Source organism: Cotesia typhae, unplaced genomic scaffold, assembly GCF_013202065.1.
Source record: "Cotesia typhae breed Kobodo isofemale line unplaced genomic scaffold, CoteBio_Ctyphae scaffold_91, whole genome shotgun sequence".
In the NCBI taxonomy this organism is placed as follows: domain Eukaryota; kingdom Metazoa; phylum Arthropoda; class Insecta; order Hymenoptera; family Braconidae; genus Cotesia; species Cotesia typhae.
Window position 1 is genome coordinate 478,492 of NW_027423781.1, and position 15,978 is coordinate 494,469.

General features: G+C 28.7%; 4 protein-coding genes and 1 long non-coding RNA gene across 11 annotated transcripts; 1 reads left to right on the top strand and 4 right to left on the bottom strand.

Moving 5' to 3' along the window:
- Positions 1 to 93: 93 nt before the first annotated feature.
- Positions 94 to 3,797, bottom strand: LOC141537570 (neprilysin-2-like). 2 transcript variants are annotated; one of them, XM_074258613.1, is made up of 9 exons: positions 3,681 to 3,797; positions 2,898 to 2,922; positions 2,743 to 2,836; positions 2,632 to 2,682; positions 2,288 to 2,548; positions 2,012 to 2,217; positions 1,007 to 1,952; positions 560 to 807; positions 94 to 498 (listed from the first exon to the last, which is right to left on the bottom strand). In XM_074258613.1, exons 3-9 carry the CDS (start codon positions 2,756 to 2,758, stop codon positions 172 to 174), a joined length of 2,055 nt encoding a protein of 684 aa, XP_074114714.1. In that variant the 5' UTR covers positions 2,759 to 2,836; positions 2,898 to 2,922; positions 3,681 to 3,797; the 3' UTR covers positions 94 to 171. The 2 variants fall into 2 exon arrangements, with proteins under 2 accessions (XP_074114714.1, XP_074114713.1); XM_074258612.1 differs by lacking the exon at positions 3,681 to 3,797 and having other exon boundaries at positions 2,898 to 3,010.
- LOC141537573 (uncharacterized) lies at positions 485 to 3,681 on the top strand. Its single transcript, XR_012480948.1, has 4 exons — positions 485 to 622; positions 680 to 809; positions 2,867 to 3,036; positions 3,555 to 3,681. It is a non-coding gene; the product is annotated as an uncharacterized LOC141537573 (long non-coding RNA).
- LOC141537572 (uncharacterized) lies at positions 3,701 to 4,875 on the bottom strand. Of its 4 annotated transcripts, XM_074258618.1 has the most exons (4): positions 4,380 to 4,875; positions 4,084 to 4,187; positions 3,896 to 4,015; positions 3,701 to 3,836 (listed from the first exon to the last, which is right to left on the bottom strand). In XM_074258618.1, the coding sequence occupies exons 1-3, from the start codon at positions 4,808 to 4,810 to the stop codon at positions 3,900 to 3,902; spliced, it is 651 nt and encodes a 216-aa protein (XP_074114719.1). In that variant the 5' UTR covers positions 4,811 to 4,875; the 3' UTR covers positions 3,701 to 3,836; positions 3,896 to 3,899. The 4 variants fall into 4 exon arrangements, with proteins under 4 accessions (XP_074114719.1, XP_074114720.1, XP_074114717.1 ...); XM_074258619.1 differs by lacking the exon at positions 3,896 to 4,015 and having other exon boundaries at positions 3,705 to 3,853; XM_074258616.1 differs by having other exon boundaries at positions 3,750 to 4,015; positions 4,088 to 4,187.
- Positions 4,876 to 6,126: 1,251 nt separating this feature from the next.
- Positions 6,127 to 14,043, bottom strand: Fmr1 (synaptic functional regulator FMR1). 3 transcript variants are annotated; one of them, XM_074258539.1, is made up of 14 exons: positions 13,854 to 14,043; positions 13,259 to 13,311; positions 12,898 to 13,048; positions 12,646 to 12,809; positions 12,410 to 12,575; positions 12,147 to 12,217; positions 11,230 to 11,377; positions 10,814 to 10,951; positions 10,576 to 10,614; positions 10,143 to 10,286; positions 9,877 to 10,069; positions 9,523 to 9,756; positions 9,135 to 9,230; positions 6,127 to 8,831 (listed from the first exon to the last, which is right to left on the bottom strand). In XM_074258539.1, the coding sequence occupies exons 1-14, from the start codon at positions 13,902 to 13,904 to the stop codon at positions 8,647 to 8,649; spliced, it is 1,833 nt and encodes a 610-aa protein (XP_074114640.1). In that variant the 5' UTR covers positions 13,905 to 14,043; the 3' UTR covers positions 6,127 to 8,646. The 3 variants fall into 3 exon arrangements, with proteins under 3 accessions (XP_074114640.1, XP_074114641.1, XP_074114642.1); XM_074258540.1 differs by lacking the exon at positions 10,576 to 10,614 and having other exon boundaries at positions 13,854 to 14,042; XM_074258541.1 differs by lacking the exon at positions 9,135 to 9,230 and having other exon boundaries at positions 13,854 to 14,042.
- Positions 14,044 to 14,383: 340 nt separating this feature from the next.
- On the bottom strand, positions 14,384 to 15,465 carry Bet3 (blocked early in transport 3). Its single transcript, XM_074258466.1, has 2 exons — positions 15,307 to 15,465; positions 14,384 to 15,048 (listed from the first exon to the last, which is right to left on the bottom strand). The coding sequence occupies exons 1-2, from the start codon at positions 15,346 to 15,348 to the stop codon at positions 14,551 to 14,553; spliced, it is 540 nt and encodes a 179-aa protein (XP_074114567.1). The 5' UTR covers positions 15,349 to 15,465; the 3' UTR covers positions 14,384 to 14,550.
- Between the last annotated feature and the right edge of the window lie 513 nt (positions 15,466 to 15,978).

Sequence of the window (15,978 nt, forward strand, 5' to 3'; positions counted from 1 at the left end):
TTTGAAAATTTAGGCTGTTCTAAAATTTGACAGGTAAAGCATTTTATTGGAGTTTTTTTTAAGAAATATTTTAAGAAAATTCTAAAAAAAAAGTAAGTATTTATATTTTATTATATTTTAAAATAAAAATAATATGTTTAAGAATTTAATTTAAATATTATTATTGTAAAATTAAAAAAGTTTGCACTTGTCGACAGGATTCATATTAGAGCCGACCGGACACTTGAAATCCTTGGAAAACTCTGGAATATTAGCAACCGTTCCGACAACTCTTAAATTAGATAAAAGATATTTGTCATTCCCATTAGAAACTTGTGGAAGAGAACACCATTTGCTGGCATAAGACAGCCAGAATAGCTGATTATTGGAGTACAATGCCAATTCAGGAAGAACTGGATCTGGGCCGTTTTGTTTAACGTAGTCTTGATACAATGAATATGCCACCCTGACTCCAATACTGTCAGCCAAGTTCTCATCAATGCTTCTACTTGCGTTGATCTAGAATCATCAATATCAATTGAAGAATTGATAAATATCTTGAGAAAAAGCCGACTTTTACCTTAATTCCGAGTTTTTCTGCAGCAAGATTATATTTTTCAATGAAGCATTTGACTTTTTCTAGGTAAGTATTGTTTGTAGTGTCAGTCCACCAGTTGTTGTTAAAGCCATTTTTGTCTAGACAACGATTTTGGGTGTCAAAAGCGTGGCCCATTTCATGGCCTATCATTGTTCCAGCTCGTCCGTAGTTTATGTAATTAGGCCGGTCGATATTGAAGAAAATACCTTGGAGTACACTTGGAGATATTTCTGTAAGTAATTAATAATTATTTATTGCTTTTTTTTAAAAATAATCTAATCCACGCCCACTTTTTATAAGTTTCTTAGCAACAAACGTAAACCACGCCTACTAACACTAGTTTTATAGCAACTAAATTAAGCTCCGCCTATTTATATAATTCCATAGCAACAAAACCAAGCTCCTCCCCCTAAACATAAAAAAATGTACCCATAATATTTTTTTTCGGCAAATATCTCGCAGAATACGACGTAAGCAACGGAATATGATAATACGTAAAAACATCGAGCAAATCCTGTAAATAAAACGGTTTCTTAACAATCCTTATTCTATTTCTCATAATAAACAGGTTCAAATTCTGATAATTCTTGAGAAAATCCTCCGAAATCTCTAGACTGTTATAAAACTCCTCGAGAACATCATCCCCAAGTAGATTAATGTATCCCGCGATCTTCGTCATGAACTTGACCTTATCACCGGCCTCCTTTCTAGTGATTTCATCAAACCAGTCAACAGCCTCAAGCACCTGGCCAAGCTTGTCCGCAATTTTATTAACAAACTCAATAGCTTCAGACTTGTCATGAATATCACCGTGCTTGCGAATGAACACCGAGTAGATGCTGAAAGGCAAGAAGTGCTTAATAACTTCAACGCAGTTTATCGAAGGTAAGGCGTAGTTCGGAAAGACCTGGTGCCAGTAGGCCCTTCTCAGTTTACTGAGACTGGAAGACTTGGTGTAGTGAATCGACTCCTGGATGACCTTCCAGACGGCGTAGTTAGCTTGGACCCTCTTGGGGGTCTGAGATATCTCCCGCTCGAGCTTGGTGACATATTTGGGATTCATCACTTGGACCGGGGTCGCCCAATCAATGATAAAGTCAGGAAACAACTGGTTGAACAGATCCATCCACATGATCCCGGGCCATCTTGATTCCAAGCCAGATAAAGTCGTCAATATTGGTGATTCCTTGGTGACTGCTTCAGTGAGCTTCAGCTCAAAGGCCAGGGACTCCAAGAGGTCTTGCCTGGACCTGATTTCTTCAGCTCCCAGTTCCTGGGCCACCTGAGTCATGAAGCTGGTGTAAGCCTCCAGCAATTCGCTGTAGCGCTTCGTTAACTTAAGAACTCCTGAGTGCTCCAGTTTAGGCGGCGAGACCTTCAAGACAACCACCAGGTCAGTTTAATTTCTTCAACTCATATCAAATCATCGCTTACCTGGATTTGGAGATTTCCGTCAACGTCGTTCTGCAGGATATCAGCAAAAAGGAAGCTCAGCTTGAAGAATCCTTGGTTCTTGGCCTTGATGATGAATTCTATCCAGTTAAAGTCACTCTGCCAGTTCCTCACCAGTACTGGCCAATCTCCTAGAGCCGATACTATGCTCTCTAAGGTATTCAGACTGTCATGACCGCTTCTGTTCTCTAAAAAGGAATTAATTCCTCATCCTGATCTTAAGGTGTCTCAAGTGTCTCAAAAGAGCTATAAGCTTACGATTGTTGATTTTAAGGTCCTGACAGGAGTTATAAAGAGTCCGGGTGATCTTGTAGGGCTTGAATTGCGTGCTGGAGCTTAATATCTCGGTGATGGCTGCATCCAGTTGGTTCGATCTGCTATTACTGAGCTTCTGGAAGTGGCTGGAGAATCTTACTCCTCTGAATGTCGCAGGGGAGCGGACGTAGTTCCCGCAAGCGAATTGGTAGAAATTGTCGCAAGGGCTCACTTTTGGGTCCATATGCTTCAAGATGTCCCTTCCTAAATAATTAAATCATTAGATCTTATGATAACTTGCCCTCATATTAATTATAATTATTTTTTATTAAAAATATGATTTTTACCGAACTCCAGATTATTTGCGATGCAATTTGGAGTGTCACATTTTCGCATTCCTAAAAAATTAAATCTCAGTTAAATCAACTACCCAAAGAAAGGCCCAAGCTGAAATTTACCTTCTGGTATACACATAAAGTAACCATTGGAAGCTTTATTAGCTATGCAAGTAGTGTTATAATAACAACATGGTTGTGAATAATCAGGATCACACTGCAATAATTATATTTTAATTATTTACAGATAACGTTTTGAAGCTTTTAAATATACTTACCGGATTTCCATAACCTGCGCACGGCCTAACGAGGTCAGTTCCAATAATTCGATTAATTAATAACGACAAAATGGCGAGAATTCTAATTGTTAAGGACAACACCATCTTTGATGATTATTGTTTGAAGACTATTTTAGAGGTAAACAAACTAGCGGTTTTAAAAAGACTGGTTTTAGTGTCTATTAAATTTAATAGATTTTTATTTTAAGGAATTATTTTTATAAGATTAATCATATCCGTTGAAGAGATATATAAAATTTATTTATATTTATAACAGAATATTAGTAAGTTCATGATATTTTTTTTTTTTATAAATAATAATAATAATAATTAAATAAATTATTTTTTGTTTTAAATTAAAATGTTAAAATTTTTTTAAGTCAAATTATTATTATTATTATTTAGTAATAATTTGCTTATAAAGTTTTAATTAAATATATGTATCAGAAATCAATTGTCCATAAGCTATATTGTGGATAACTTAGTAATATATTTATTAATTTGTCATAGTTTAAAAACTTTTATTAGATATTCTATAAAACCTTGAGTTTATTGATCTCCGTTAAACCAAAGTCCTCAATAAATTTAATAGTTTATCAATTAAATTTAATTTAAATAGAAAAAAAAAAAATAAGATATATATTTTCTTCTTTTCAGATAAATTTGTTCAAGTTTTTACTGCAAGAAGGACTGACATGTACCCAGCAGAAGTTTTTATCAGCTAAATAATTACAATTTTTATTAATTTTTAATTACGATTTTTAATTACGATTTTTAACTTACCTTAGCAAAAGTACTCAGCGAAATTGGTGCAAATTTACCAGCAGTGACTATCAATGGCTTTTGAGCGCGATTAATTATCATTATTATTTGATACATGTTTCTTTTTTCTAAATTAACCCACTCGGAATTGTAAGCTGCGTGGTAAATTTTTGTGCTCTAAAATTTAAGTAACTCTGTAAAAATTAAATTGGTAATTGATCATTTTTGATAATTACACAGTCAATTAAATATTCTCCGGCGGCAGAGTACAAAAAAATAAGAAACAGCGCGTAGATAAAATAAGAAATTGAAAAACTCATTGTTGAAAATGAACTTTCTACATCTCCAGTTAAAACCTGATTGAAATTATTTAAATTTGTAATTATAATTTTATATTATGCAGAAAAAAATTAATATTAAGTACCTACAGATATTACGTTGAACCCTTCAGTCGCGAAAATTATTGCAAAGACTGTAAATTGCTCTAGAAGCATCATACAGAAGATATTCTCCATTCTTTCCACGAATCTGATAAAAAAAAAGTTTCTTTTTTTATTCAGTTACTTTTTAGAATTAAAATTTTGGCTGAAGGGTTAGAGATATCAAAAAATTTATGGAAACCTTTTTTATAGAAAATTTAATTTCCTACAAAAAAGGTCTCTTGTGATTTTTTTATTTTTTTGATATTTAACCCAAAAATAACGATTAAAATTTTCTTACAGAATAACTCTTTGATGAGCTCTGACCACCGAGTTCAAATCTTTCTGAAAAATAACTTTATCGACGTACTGAGTGGCTTTGTTATAGTGATCGCACAAATTCTGGACCTTGACCTCCAAAATTTGTAATTGACCGCTGACGTGAAGAATGAGCGCCCCAAAAACACAGTCAATTGTCGTGTAAGAGCTTCCCGCCACCAAACTAGACATAAATTGACAAGTCGCGGTGATTTCAAAGGTAGGTGTCAAAGTTTCATCGTAAAAATAAATTGTCTGCATAACTAGAGCCCTGCTTCCGTCGGTGAGGTTTGTCGGAGTCCTGGGGACAATTCCGGCGACCCACAGCGGCAAATGGTGGATCAGTATCACCCAAATTACCAAAATGTACGCGAAAATCGTGACATTTCTCGTGACGGTCGCTGTTTTTAGCATTATGTTACGCTCGACTTCGCTTCTTGGCCTCGACCAGTCTGCGCTTATGTCGTCAAAGAGCTTTTGGACTTCTGTCATAAAAAAAAAATCTGATTTAATCAAATTAATTGAGGACTAGTCCTTAAAATTCCGGAAAAATGAAATTAAATTTTAAAATAATTATTGTGGCTAAACGGTTAGAGATATCAAAAAATTTATAAAAACCTTTTTGATAGAAAATTTAATTTTCTACAAAAAAGGTCTCTTATAATTTTTTTATATTTTGGATATTTGACCGAAAAATTAAAAATTTTGACAACACCAGCACAAAACAAAAATTTCACAATCTAAAATAAATTCCGCACCTTCTTCCTTGGCCCACAGGACATTTAATTTAAAAACAGCGGTAAAAAAAGGCAAGGTTATAATCAGGTTGTCTATTATCAGGGTCATATTGCCCCAAACTTTGACCAGCGCAAATAGTCCTGGAATAAGAGTAAATATCGCGACAATAAGCGTTGCAATAGTAACTCTGATGCTTATCAGCGTCCTCAGCCAATTGGGTCTTTTAATATTGGGCCAGACTCCGCAGACTTTCAGGCCCAGCTTGGTCATTCCTATTGCCCACTCGTAATCTATCCATTTAATTTATAGAATAATATTTAATTTAATAAAAGAAGAAGAAGCTTTTTATATTTTTTAACTCACCGTTAGAATTTTTTAATTCATCGGTGACTTTCATAACGGATTAAAAGTTTAAACATTACTGCACAAGATTATTTCTCAAACTAGAGATACAATTTATACGCATGCTCGATAATTAGATGCATTATTTATTGTTATTGTTTATGTATTCTATAGAAGGAAAGTTTTAAAAAGTTTTCAATCATAACTAGTCAATACTTATTATCTCTTCTTTCCATTATTTATGTTTAAAGTTTTGATTTGTGTCAAATGGTATTGTGTCATCAAGTTAGGACGAGATTTTGGTTATAATCTTCAGTTATAAATAATTATTTTTGTTAAATTCCACAATAATTCCTTGAATACTGAAATTTTTTTTTAAATCTAAGCTCATCCTGAAGCTACACTCATCAAGAGCTTTCATTTGAATACCCACATCAATTTTTTGATATATTTTTCATATATACATATATATAATATATATAAATATATAAAATATATGAAAAATTGATGTTGGTACTTAAATTAAAGGTCTTGGTGAGTATAATCTCGGGGTGAGCTTATATTTTAAAAAATGTCAATAGTTCACAAAATACAAGGTCATTTCTTAATTATATTGGCTGGGAAATAATATAATTAAATAATATAAAAAATATTATGTACAGAAATGTTTTATTACTTAAAATTATGCACAATTGCAATCAATACAAATGTATCTGAAACAAGCAAGTTGGGGGATATCTCAGTAGATTTTATCCACCGCCATTACATCTGTTTTTAACCCCACTTTCGACATTAATAACTCATCGTAGCTCTGTAATGTTTGCAATGGCGGCCAGAAGTCTCGTATTTATTGTTACTTTAATTTATTATTTTCCATAATAGGGCGTAAAAATACATTTTATTGATGGTAGTCATTTATTTGTTACTCATTAGCTCATGGCATCTTTTTACTTTACTTTAAGGAATAAGTGTATGTAGCATTCAATAGTAGTAGGTAATATCATAATAAATCGTCACTGTTTTGATAATTAGTTATTACTGGCCTTCAATTATTCAATAAATTTATTTGAAGGGCACTAAAGTACTTTTTTTGTTTCTTGTATTTCTGCATTTACGCTACAAGATTTTTATTTTTTTATAGTTTATAGTTATAAGATGTCCGATATTAATAAAGTCAAGTCCAGATAGAATTTATTATTTTAAAAGACTGAATAAAATAATTAGAATTATTTTTTTGATAAATAATTAATTATTACTAGTCATAAATAATTTTATTTTAATTTATTTTTTACCCAATTATTATTTATAAATAGTAATTATTAATTATTAAGTATCTTTTTTTTTAAAAGTAATAATTAATTAGTCTTCATTAAAATAATCAGTCGTATTTATTAGTATTTTAGAAGTAATAAATTCGAAATTTTTTTGTTCTTGTCGTTATTTTGTTTGGTTAATTTGAGGTTGGATTTTTTTTTGGGGGGATTTAAAAAAATATTCGGCTTAAGGCTAATTTTTATGAATTTAAAAATCAAATTTTAAAATCCTCTAATTAACCAAACAAATAATTTGCTCTTTCAAGATACCAATGCATACAATTATAATTTCTGTCCTTTTTTTATTTTTAATTTTTATTAAGAAAAATTATAATAATTACTCAAATAGAAAACTTTTAATAATTAATTTACTGACATAAATTAAACAATAATAATAATATTAATTAAATTAATAGTATAAACATGATGTTTGCTTGTTTGTGAAAAACGAAAAAACATTTTTTTTTTTGGATTTCGTTCGTTTTTTTTTTTTTTTTTTTTTAAATAAATACAATACGCTTTGACTATTTTAAAAATAAAACTAATCTTAAAAATAAATTCGTATAAATTTAGTCACTGGTTTTATCTATCCAAAAAAATTTTAATAAAAATTATAAAAATAAAGAGATGAATTAATATTAATATTTTTGTCCACTAATTTGTTTTTTTTTTTTTTTTTTTTTTTTTTTTTTTTACAAAAATATTAGCCACAGATTCACAATTTGGGGTTTTAATTTTTTGTAAATTAAAATATATATTTTTTTTTTATTATCAATTTATTGATACAAAATACCTAAAATATTTTTTTTTTTTCACAACTTATTAATGTAATTAATATACAACAATTAATTATTTAATAAATTTTATAAATTTAAAAATAATTAATTATATTTTTTTCCAAAAATCATGCACAAATAAATATAAATAAATTTATGCGTTAATAAATGCTCTCTCTTTATTTCAAAATTTTTATTACTAATTTAATTGGATTGAAAACTAAAAATGCCCTTGTATTTTTAATTAATACCAATCTAATATCAACCAATAACTGCCATAATAATAATTAATATTACTATCATTAATAATTAAATAATAAATCATAAAAGTGAATATTAATAATAAAAACGAACGAAAACATAATTAAAGAAAAGGAAAAAAAAAAAAAAAAAAACAAACAAACAAACAGTCTTAACAATTGTAATTGTAATGGATTTAATTAATCCTCTTATTAATTATTAATTAATTAATAATAATCTTGTTTGAATTCGTCAATTTTAAGAGTCAAGTCCGCGGTTAACTGTCGGGTTTTATAAAGCCTATTATTAATGACGCTAAAGCTTTATTTCTCTCTCTATATTTAATTAATCAATTATTTTTAAATCGATTAATGATTAACATGTAATTGTAATGATTAATTTTAGTATTAATCGATTTAATGCCGGCTAATTAATCGGTTTTTAACAATACTTTAATCAGACTCCCAATTGTGATCGATGAAATTAATATCACCAATTTTGCCAATTAATCTGGTATTAATTGCGCGATTTAATTAATTTATCGATTTTTATAACCCGGAGGAATAATAAAAGCATCAAGTTGAAACTGGTCTAGTTAATAGAACAATTAACCGATTAATATCAGGGCTAATCAATTAACCGTGATCTCAGGTCTGTTGTTGTGATCCTCGATTCAAATATATATCGTTTGGAATATATAAATATATGGTGGACTTACGATATTTATAGTAAAGATAATGTAGAATCTGTCAAGTCATTACATCAGTGTATTTTTTTTTGTTTTATTAATTGTAGTTGTCATTTTCTTTAAATTGATGGTGACTAATGAATCTTTAGATGTTTAGCCACTGGTACCGTTGACCAGGGTTTCCTTGGGCTTGTTATTTGTCGGGTTTCGCCAGTGGGAATTGCGGCGGTCGCCTCCTCCTCGTTGTCCTTTTGGGCCTTGCGAAACGCTGTTGTTTGATATTATCATATCATTCGTCGGGACTCCGTCTTTTGACTGTTCACCGATTGAATTACCACCTGAAATTTTATTTTAAATCAATCAATAATTATATTTTTATTTATTGAATTTAAAAATATTAATTATATTAAAAAATATTTTTATAATTTAAGCTGGTTACATTAAAATTGAAAAATAATTTTTTTTCAATTTGAATTTTACCGCGCTAATGACGTAATATTATATCCGGCGCGCGCAACGCCATCTTAAAAAAAATTTAAGAATTATTTGAAATAAAAAATTAATTATTAAATAAATTAGCCTTAAACATTAATAATAAATAATAATTTCAATAAAAATCTATATTTTTTCCCGCAAATTACCTTGTTGATTAAAATCAGGAGTTGAACTTCGCCTTCTTGTACGTATTAGTCTTCGCCGATTTCCTCGAAGTTTCCCTTCGACACTCGATACCGATTCTACATACGTATAACAAACAATATTGTGACCATATTCATTAATAATAGTAATAATAATAATAATAATAACTTAAAATATTTTTTCCTTGTTAGTAACCTAGCTTTAATTTAAAAACTTTAACCAACAATTATCAAGCGTGCTGTTAGTGTAGCGAATAAATAAAAATTAACCGGAGACATATTATAATTAATAAAAATATCGGGTTAGATGGTCACAATAATTTTGTTACACATATTCATGCTATTAATACCAACTAAATTAATTTCGATAAGTTTAAGAAATATTTATCACCTCGGTCGATGCTGGAGACGTCTTGGCTGTCCAGCACGGTGTCCTCGTCATCGGTGGTACGACGCCGGTCGTCTCTTCTGTCACGTCGCGGTAGTTGTGGTCTCATTTGACGGTTGCCCATGTAACCGGAGTTACCCTGGTGTCCTCCCTGGTGATGACCCTGGTGACCTCCGCGAGGAGGAAGGTCACGGATACGATCATCGTCACGGTTGTCCATTTGGTCTCGTCGTGGTCCTGTAATTATATATTTTTATTTATTATTTTAATCAATTTATATTATTAAGAGAATAAATAAAATTTTATCTACAAAAATTTTCTTATTCTCTTAATAATATAGATTATTATTAAACATACCGGTATGTCTTGTTGGTGCGCGACCTCGACCACGTCCACGTGATTGGCCACCACGACCACCTCGACCACCACCACCCTCCTCAGGACCACGTCGTATTGGTGGAAAACTCGGCATTGGTCCAGTTGTTGATCCGTGCATACTTCTTAGTTGCTGATCTATTTCTAATTTTTCTTGTCGTAATTGTTCGACTTCCTGATAATTAAATATTTTTATTATTATTAATTTATTTAAAAATTAAACAAAAATAAATAAAATTATTTAGTACCTTTAAATGTGCTAAGTGATACTCCAAAAGTACTTTAGCGTTGGCAATACTTTCAACCGTACCGACAAACACAAAAGGTACCTGCCCCTCTTCACGTGGGATTGTCGGTTGTGGTTCATTGTCGCCTTCTATTTTAACCCGTACCTAAAAAAAAAAAATTTTTTTAAAAACTTATAATTCCAATCAAATTAATTTATCCCCAATTGAAAAGAATATTAAAAAAATATAAATAAAAAATTGAAAATTAGAGAATTTAATTTTACAATAAAATGAAAAATTTTTATTTTTAAAAAATTAAAGCAAAAAACTGGCCCGAGTGGTTGTGATTTAATTTTTAAATAATTTAATAAAGAGTTTTTATTATTTTTTATTTAATTAATTACTTAATAATTATTTAGAATATAGGCACAAACATTAAAGGTAATATACTTACTCTATCAGTATGTACATTCCCACTCGAGCCAGATGTTATCTACCGAGAACAAACAATGCAACTATGTCATATAATAATAACAAAATATAAACCCCACAACAAAATTAAATAAAAAAAATAATATAATTTCTTATTAATTATTTTCATTACTATTTTTTTTTTTTTTTTTTTAACTAAGTTTAAAGTAATTTAATTATTTTTTTAAATTTAATTTCTTTGTTTATGAAATTAGACTCACCACACCACTTTTGTCTACTATTTCTTGAATAATACGACCGTTTTTCCCGATTACTTTCCCGACGAGGACTCGCGGTACTTGGATTGATTCTTCACTGTACTCTAGTATCGAGCGTGCTTTCTTTACTGCTTCAAGGGTCTAAAAAAAAAAAATTAATTTTTTATTTATAATTCAAGTTAAAATAAAAAAAAATTAGCATTTTGAAATCAAAATTGATACTAAAAAAAATATCAAATTTTTTTTTTTCATAATGATATTCTATTAATAAATTGCAACAAAATAAAAAATTACATAAGTGAAACGTTTAATTGACGGGTGAAGTAAAGACTATTGAAAGATAAATCAATAACTGTCTAAAAATACTCAGACATACATATATTACATATTAAATGAGCATTGTTAATATTAATATTTACCTCGCCATAGATTTTAAATGTACAAGAATTTTCTTCCAACTCAATATTTGTAATTCCTTCAACCTTCCGTGCCTGCTGAATATTGGCTCCGTGAGCGCCAATCGCCAGACCCATCAAATCTTCCCGTACATTAAACTCATCTGTATACCTAAAAATGCCAAATATTTTTACCTCTCATGTCAATTATTAATTCATTAAAAATTACAAATTTATATTCAATAATTAACTAGAGAAAGCGATTTACAAGACGCAATAGTATCAATGTGTAATTCAATATCTGAAAAAAAAATTATATTGATAAAATACATGCAGTAGATTTAATTACATGCAATATGATATATTATTTATATATATATTAAGTGACATGTATTAATATAAATATAAATATACAATAGTTCTAAGTATTTTTTAAATGTATTATTTTTAATATATATCAGTGTATCTCAATTTATTTGGCAGGCCAAGAGTCTTTAATTTTTTATTTTATTTTTAAAGAAATATTTTTTTTTTTAAGTCATGCACACTTGACTCGATTGTGTGTCATAAAATAATAATTTAGTGTAGACGAGAAATAAAAATAAATATTTACTAATTTTTTTCAATTAAAAAATTAAAAAAAAAAAAAAAAAAAAAAAAAAAAATGAACTGTGTCGCGAGAATTAATTTCTCACCTTGAATTATTAGCTCTTGATCCTGCCTCATAGTCTGAGACACGGTGATATATTAAGTTTGATGATCGAAATTTGCTGAAATGAGAATTATAAAAATGGGCGAAAAAAAGGAAGTAGTAAAAAATATTTTTAAAAGTTAGTTGCGGTAAAAAATTATTTTTTTTTCTTTAATTAAATTATGATTAAGAAAAATTTATAATTAGAGATGAAAAATTAATGATTTTTTTCAGTTGTGGCGCAACTTACCCGCCGACTGTTTGTAATTTTGTTGACTCAAGCTGTCGGGCTGCTTCTTCTGTTCTTTTTAACAGCAACACCTTTATTTTTAATAAAATTTTATTAGAAATAAATTTTTGGAATTTTTTTTTATGAAATTAACAGACTTGAAAATTTATTTTAAAAATTTCTTTAAAGAATTTTAATAAAAATAATTAAATTAAAAAATTAAATCTGTTAATTTCAATATTAAAAAAAAAAAAAAAAATAAATAAATAAAAACAAATAATTACTTTTTGACTTAAATTACGAAAATGCATTTCTTGAATCATACTACTATGACGCCTGATATTTTCATTACAAGAAATAGCTAGCAAAATTCCACGATCCGGAAGGTACCGACATACCGCAGCTTTTATCGCGAGTTGAAATTTTTTGTGTGCATTGTCCATTTTGGCACTAAAAACAAAAATAAATAAAATAATGCAATTAAAAATTAATCACTAAACAATATTTAAAATATCTTTACTATTCTCTCAGCTCTTCAGGTACTTCAATTTCTATTTTATGAAAGGTATTTTTATCAATAGGCGGGTTTGTGTTTTTCATCCTTATACGCTCGACCGCGACTATTTCTGTATAACTGTACTCCCAGCCCAAGTATTCGACAACTTGGAACCCGCCTTTTATCATCTGGAATTAAATTCAGGTGTTATTATTATTATTATTATTATTTTTTTTTTTTTTTTCTAAGAACAAGAATATTCATCTGAACTAGTACCTTAATTATGGCTTTCCACCATCCACAAGCTTCCTGATCATTAGCACGTGAGTAGACTTCTATTTCTTGGCTCTCCTGGAACTCGGGTTTTGGTCCATCTTTCATCGGTAAACGTACTTGAGCAAATGGAAACTTTGATTCGGGTTGCCAGCTTAAATAATTATTTATTTTAATATTTTTTTATTAATAAATTTTAATAAAAATTTTTTTATTAAAAAATAACACTTAGAAATTTTTTTTGAAAATAAATTAAAAAAAAAATTTTTTTTCAAGTTTTTTAAATTAAATATTACTTTACTAATTATTGTTTACAATTTTTAAAACTAATAAATAATTAATAGTAATTATTCTTGGTACATACTCATTGTCAAATGCCACCAGTACTTCATTTTCAAAAACATCCGTAACGTAGGCCTGAAATAAAATAAATAAATTAGTACTATGTAAATATTATTGATATAAAATAAATTTATTTAATCAAAACAAATGAATGTCTAAAAAATAATTCAATATAATTTTATTCAAAATTAAATTTTAGTAATTTTTTTGATAAAAAAAAAAAAATCTTGAATTTAAAAAAAAATTGTTGAACAAAAAAAGTCGAGCCTCGGCGACGAAATTTCAGACAAAAAATGGCCTGAAAAAAAAAAAACTGAAGTACAAATTTAAATATAAAATAAAAAAAAATGTAAAAAAAAATAATTAACAAAAATAAAATTATGAATAATGAAAATAAATAATAAATAAATAATAAAAATCACGCCCTGTCAAAGGGGAAAGACATGGCGTCGTAGAAGCCGCGCGTAGTAGTGGGCCGTCGAGGCTGGAGGGCTCGCTAAATAATACAAGTACTCGGGGAAAATAAACGATAATCACTATTGTCAATAATAAATAATTAGTAGGTGGATTTAGAATGGTAATATCAGTAATATATAAATACTTATCACACAATAGACCTTATAATACGCTCCGTTTTCGCCGCATACTTCGACTGTGAGATCCTCCATCTTGCTTATGTGTGTGACAGTATCAGTACAATGTATAATAATGCTAAAGCTTAAAGCTAGTTCTTCACACCAGTCACACTAAACTCAACCAAAAATTTCTTCTATCTCCACCAGCGGCACCAGCAACAGCACTCCACAAAGTCCACTCGATTATGTTTTCAGTTTATAGTTTATACTCGACACCAGCGACTACGACTGATTCAACAACTAATATCCCACGACCAATCACATTTTTTTGTTTTAGTTTCATTTATTTTATTGGCTGGAAAAAATATTTTAAGGCAGCGCCTTTGGTGAGTTTTTTTTTTAATTATTTTTTTTGGGCGGTAATTTTAAAAATTATTTTTTATTCAAAAAATTATTATTAAATTTTTTTTTTAAAGAAATTGTTGTTTATTTTTATTAAAATAATTAATGACAGCTTAAAATTTTTTTAAAATTTATTTTTATTACTATTAAATAAATTATACACTTGTTAATTATTTTATAAAATAAATTTACCATTTTAATTTATTTTTATTAACTATTATAATTAAATGAATACAATATTTTTTGTTAATTAAAAATTATCTGCTGAGATTGAAATATTTTTTTAATTAAAAATTACTAAAATGTCTTAAAATTTCAGTGTAATAAAAAAAAAAAATTAATCTTCCCCAGCAGGAATAGCGTCTTCTAATCTCTTGATAAATTTAACCCTGAGCTCGGTGATGTTGTCATTTTTAAGCTGATCTTGAACGAACCAGGATGCGATTTCCATCTGGACCATTTCGCAGGCTCCGCGAAGGACTCCAGTGAGAACATTGCAGTACTTGAGATGAAGACAGTTGTCAGGCAGCTCGACGAACTCCGTCAGAGGATTGGACTCGAAGCAGAGGGAAAACTCGTCGCCGGTGGCGCTCCAGTTGGTGATTGTCGGGGTGATGCCCAGGAAAAGCTTGAACCCGGATTGAATTTTCTCAGCGGTGTCGCGGAAGTCGTAGCACCTTCCGGAGCCAGTTCTCGCCAGGAAGTCCTCGATCAACCTCACGCCCATGTTGTATCCCATTCTTTCTAGCTGCTTGTTCACGTCTTCTACATTTTCGTAGTCCTTCAACAGTTGGGCGACCAACGTTCCGTATGTCAGGGTAAATAATTCTGAATTCTAAATTTTAAAATTCAAATTAATGTCAATTTAAATTAATTTAATCATTCTTGATAATTAACATAAAAATTTTTTTAATAAATAAATAATTGCAAAAAAAAATGACTTGAAAAATTAAAATTGCAATTTATTAAAAAAATTTTTATGTTAATTATTTAATTAAAGAAAATTATAAATTTATCAGATGTCAGCTGATTGTTCAAAATTATTTAAGTTACTAAATAGATAAAAAAAAAATTTATAATTGTGTTTACTTACGATTTTTTTAGTGTCAAGCCTAGCTCCGGTGCGAGATGACATTTTCACGAATTAATTTATTTAAAAATAAATTTTATTTATTTGTGATTATTGACAACAAAATAAATTAAGTGGTAAAGTATGGCGGCTGTATGCACCAGATTATATCAAAATATCAGAATGATTAAAGTATTTAGTTAGAGCACCAGGTGTCGCTGGGATGTCAAAATTGGGGGAGTTATTCCATTATCAATTGACAAGTGATATTTTAGGAATTTTCGATATGTCAAACGTCAGTAGATAAAAAATTATATGAAAATTTGAAAATTAATGTTAGCCGACATTTAAAAATTTTTATAATTTTTTTTTTTCATTAAAAAAATTATTACAAATTAATGTGGTATGTATTTAATAATTTTAATAATTTTTTTAACAAATAATTATGGCAAAAAAAAATTAAAAAAAAAAAAAATTGATATTTGGAAAAATTGGAATTTTTTAAAAATAATTTTTTGCAACAAATTTTTTTATTAAATAAAATTAAAAAATTCTCTAATGACTGCTAACTTGAGTCTCACAAAAATTAATTATCCACTGGACGATATAAAATTAAATAAAAAAAATAATTAAGAATAATAAATAAAAAATGATATGTTTAAAATTAAAAAGGAATTTAAAAATTGTTCCAGAGCT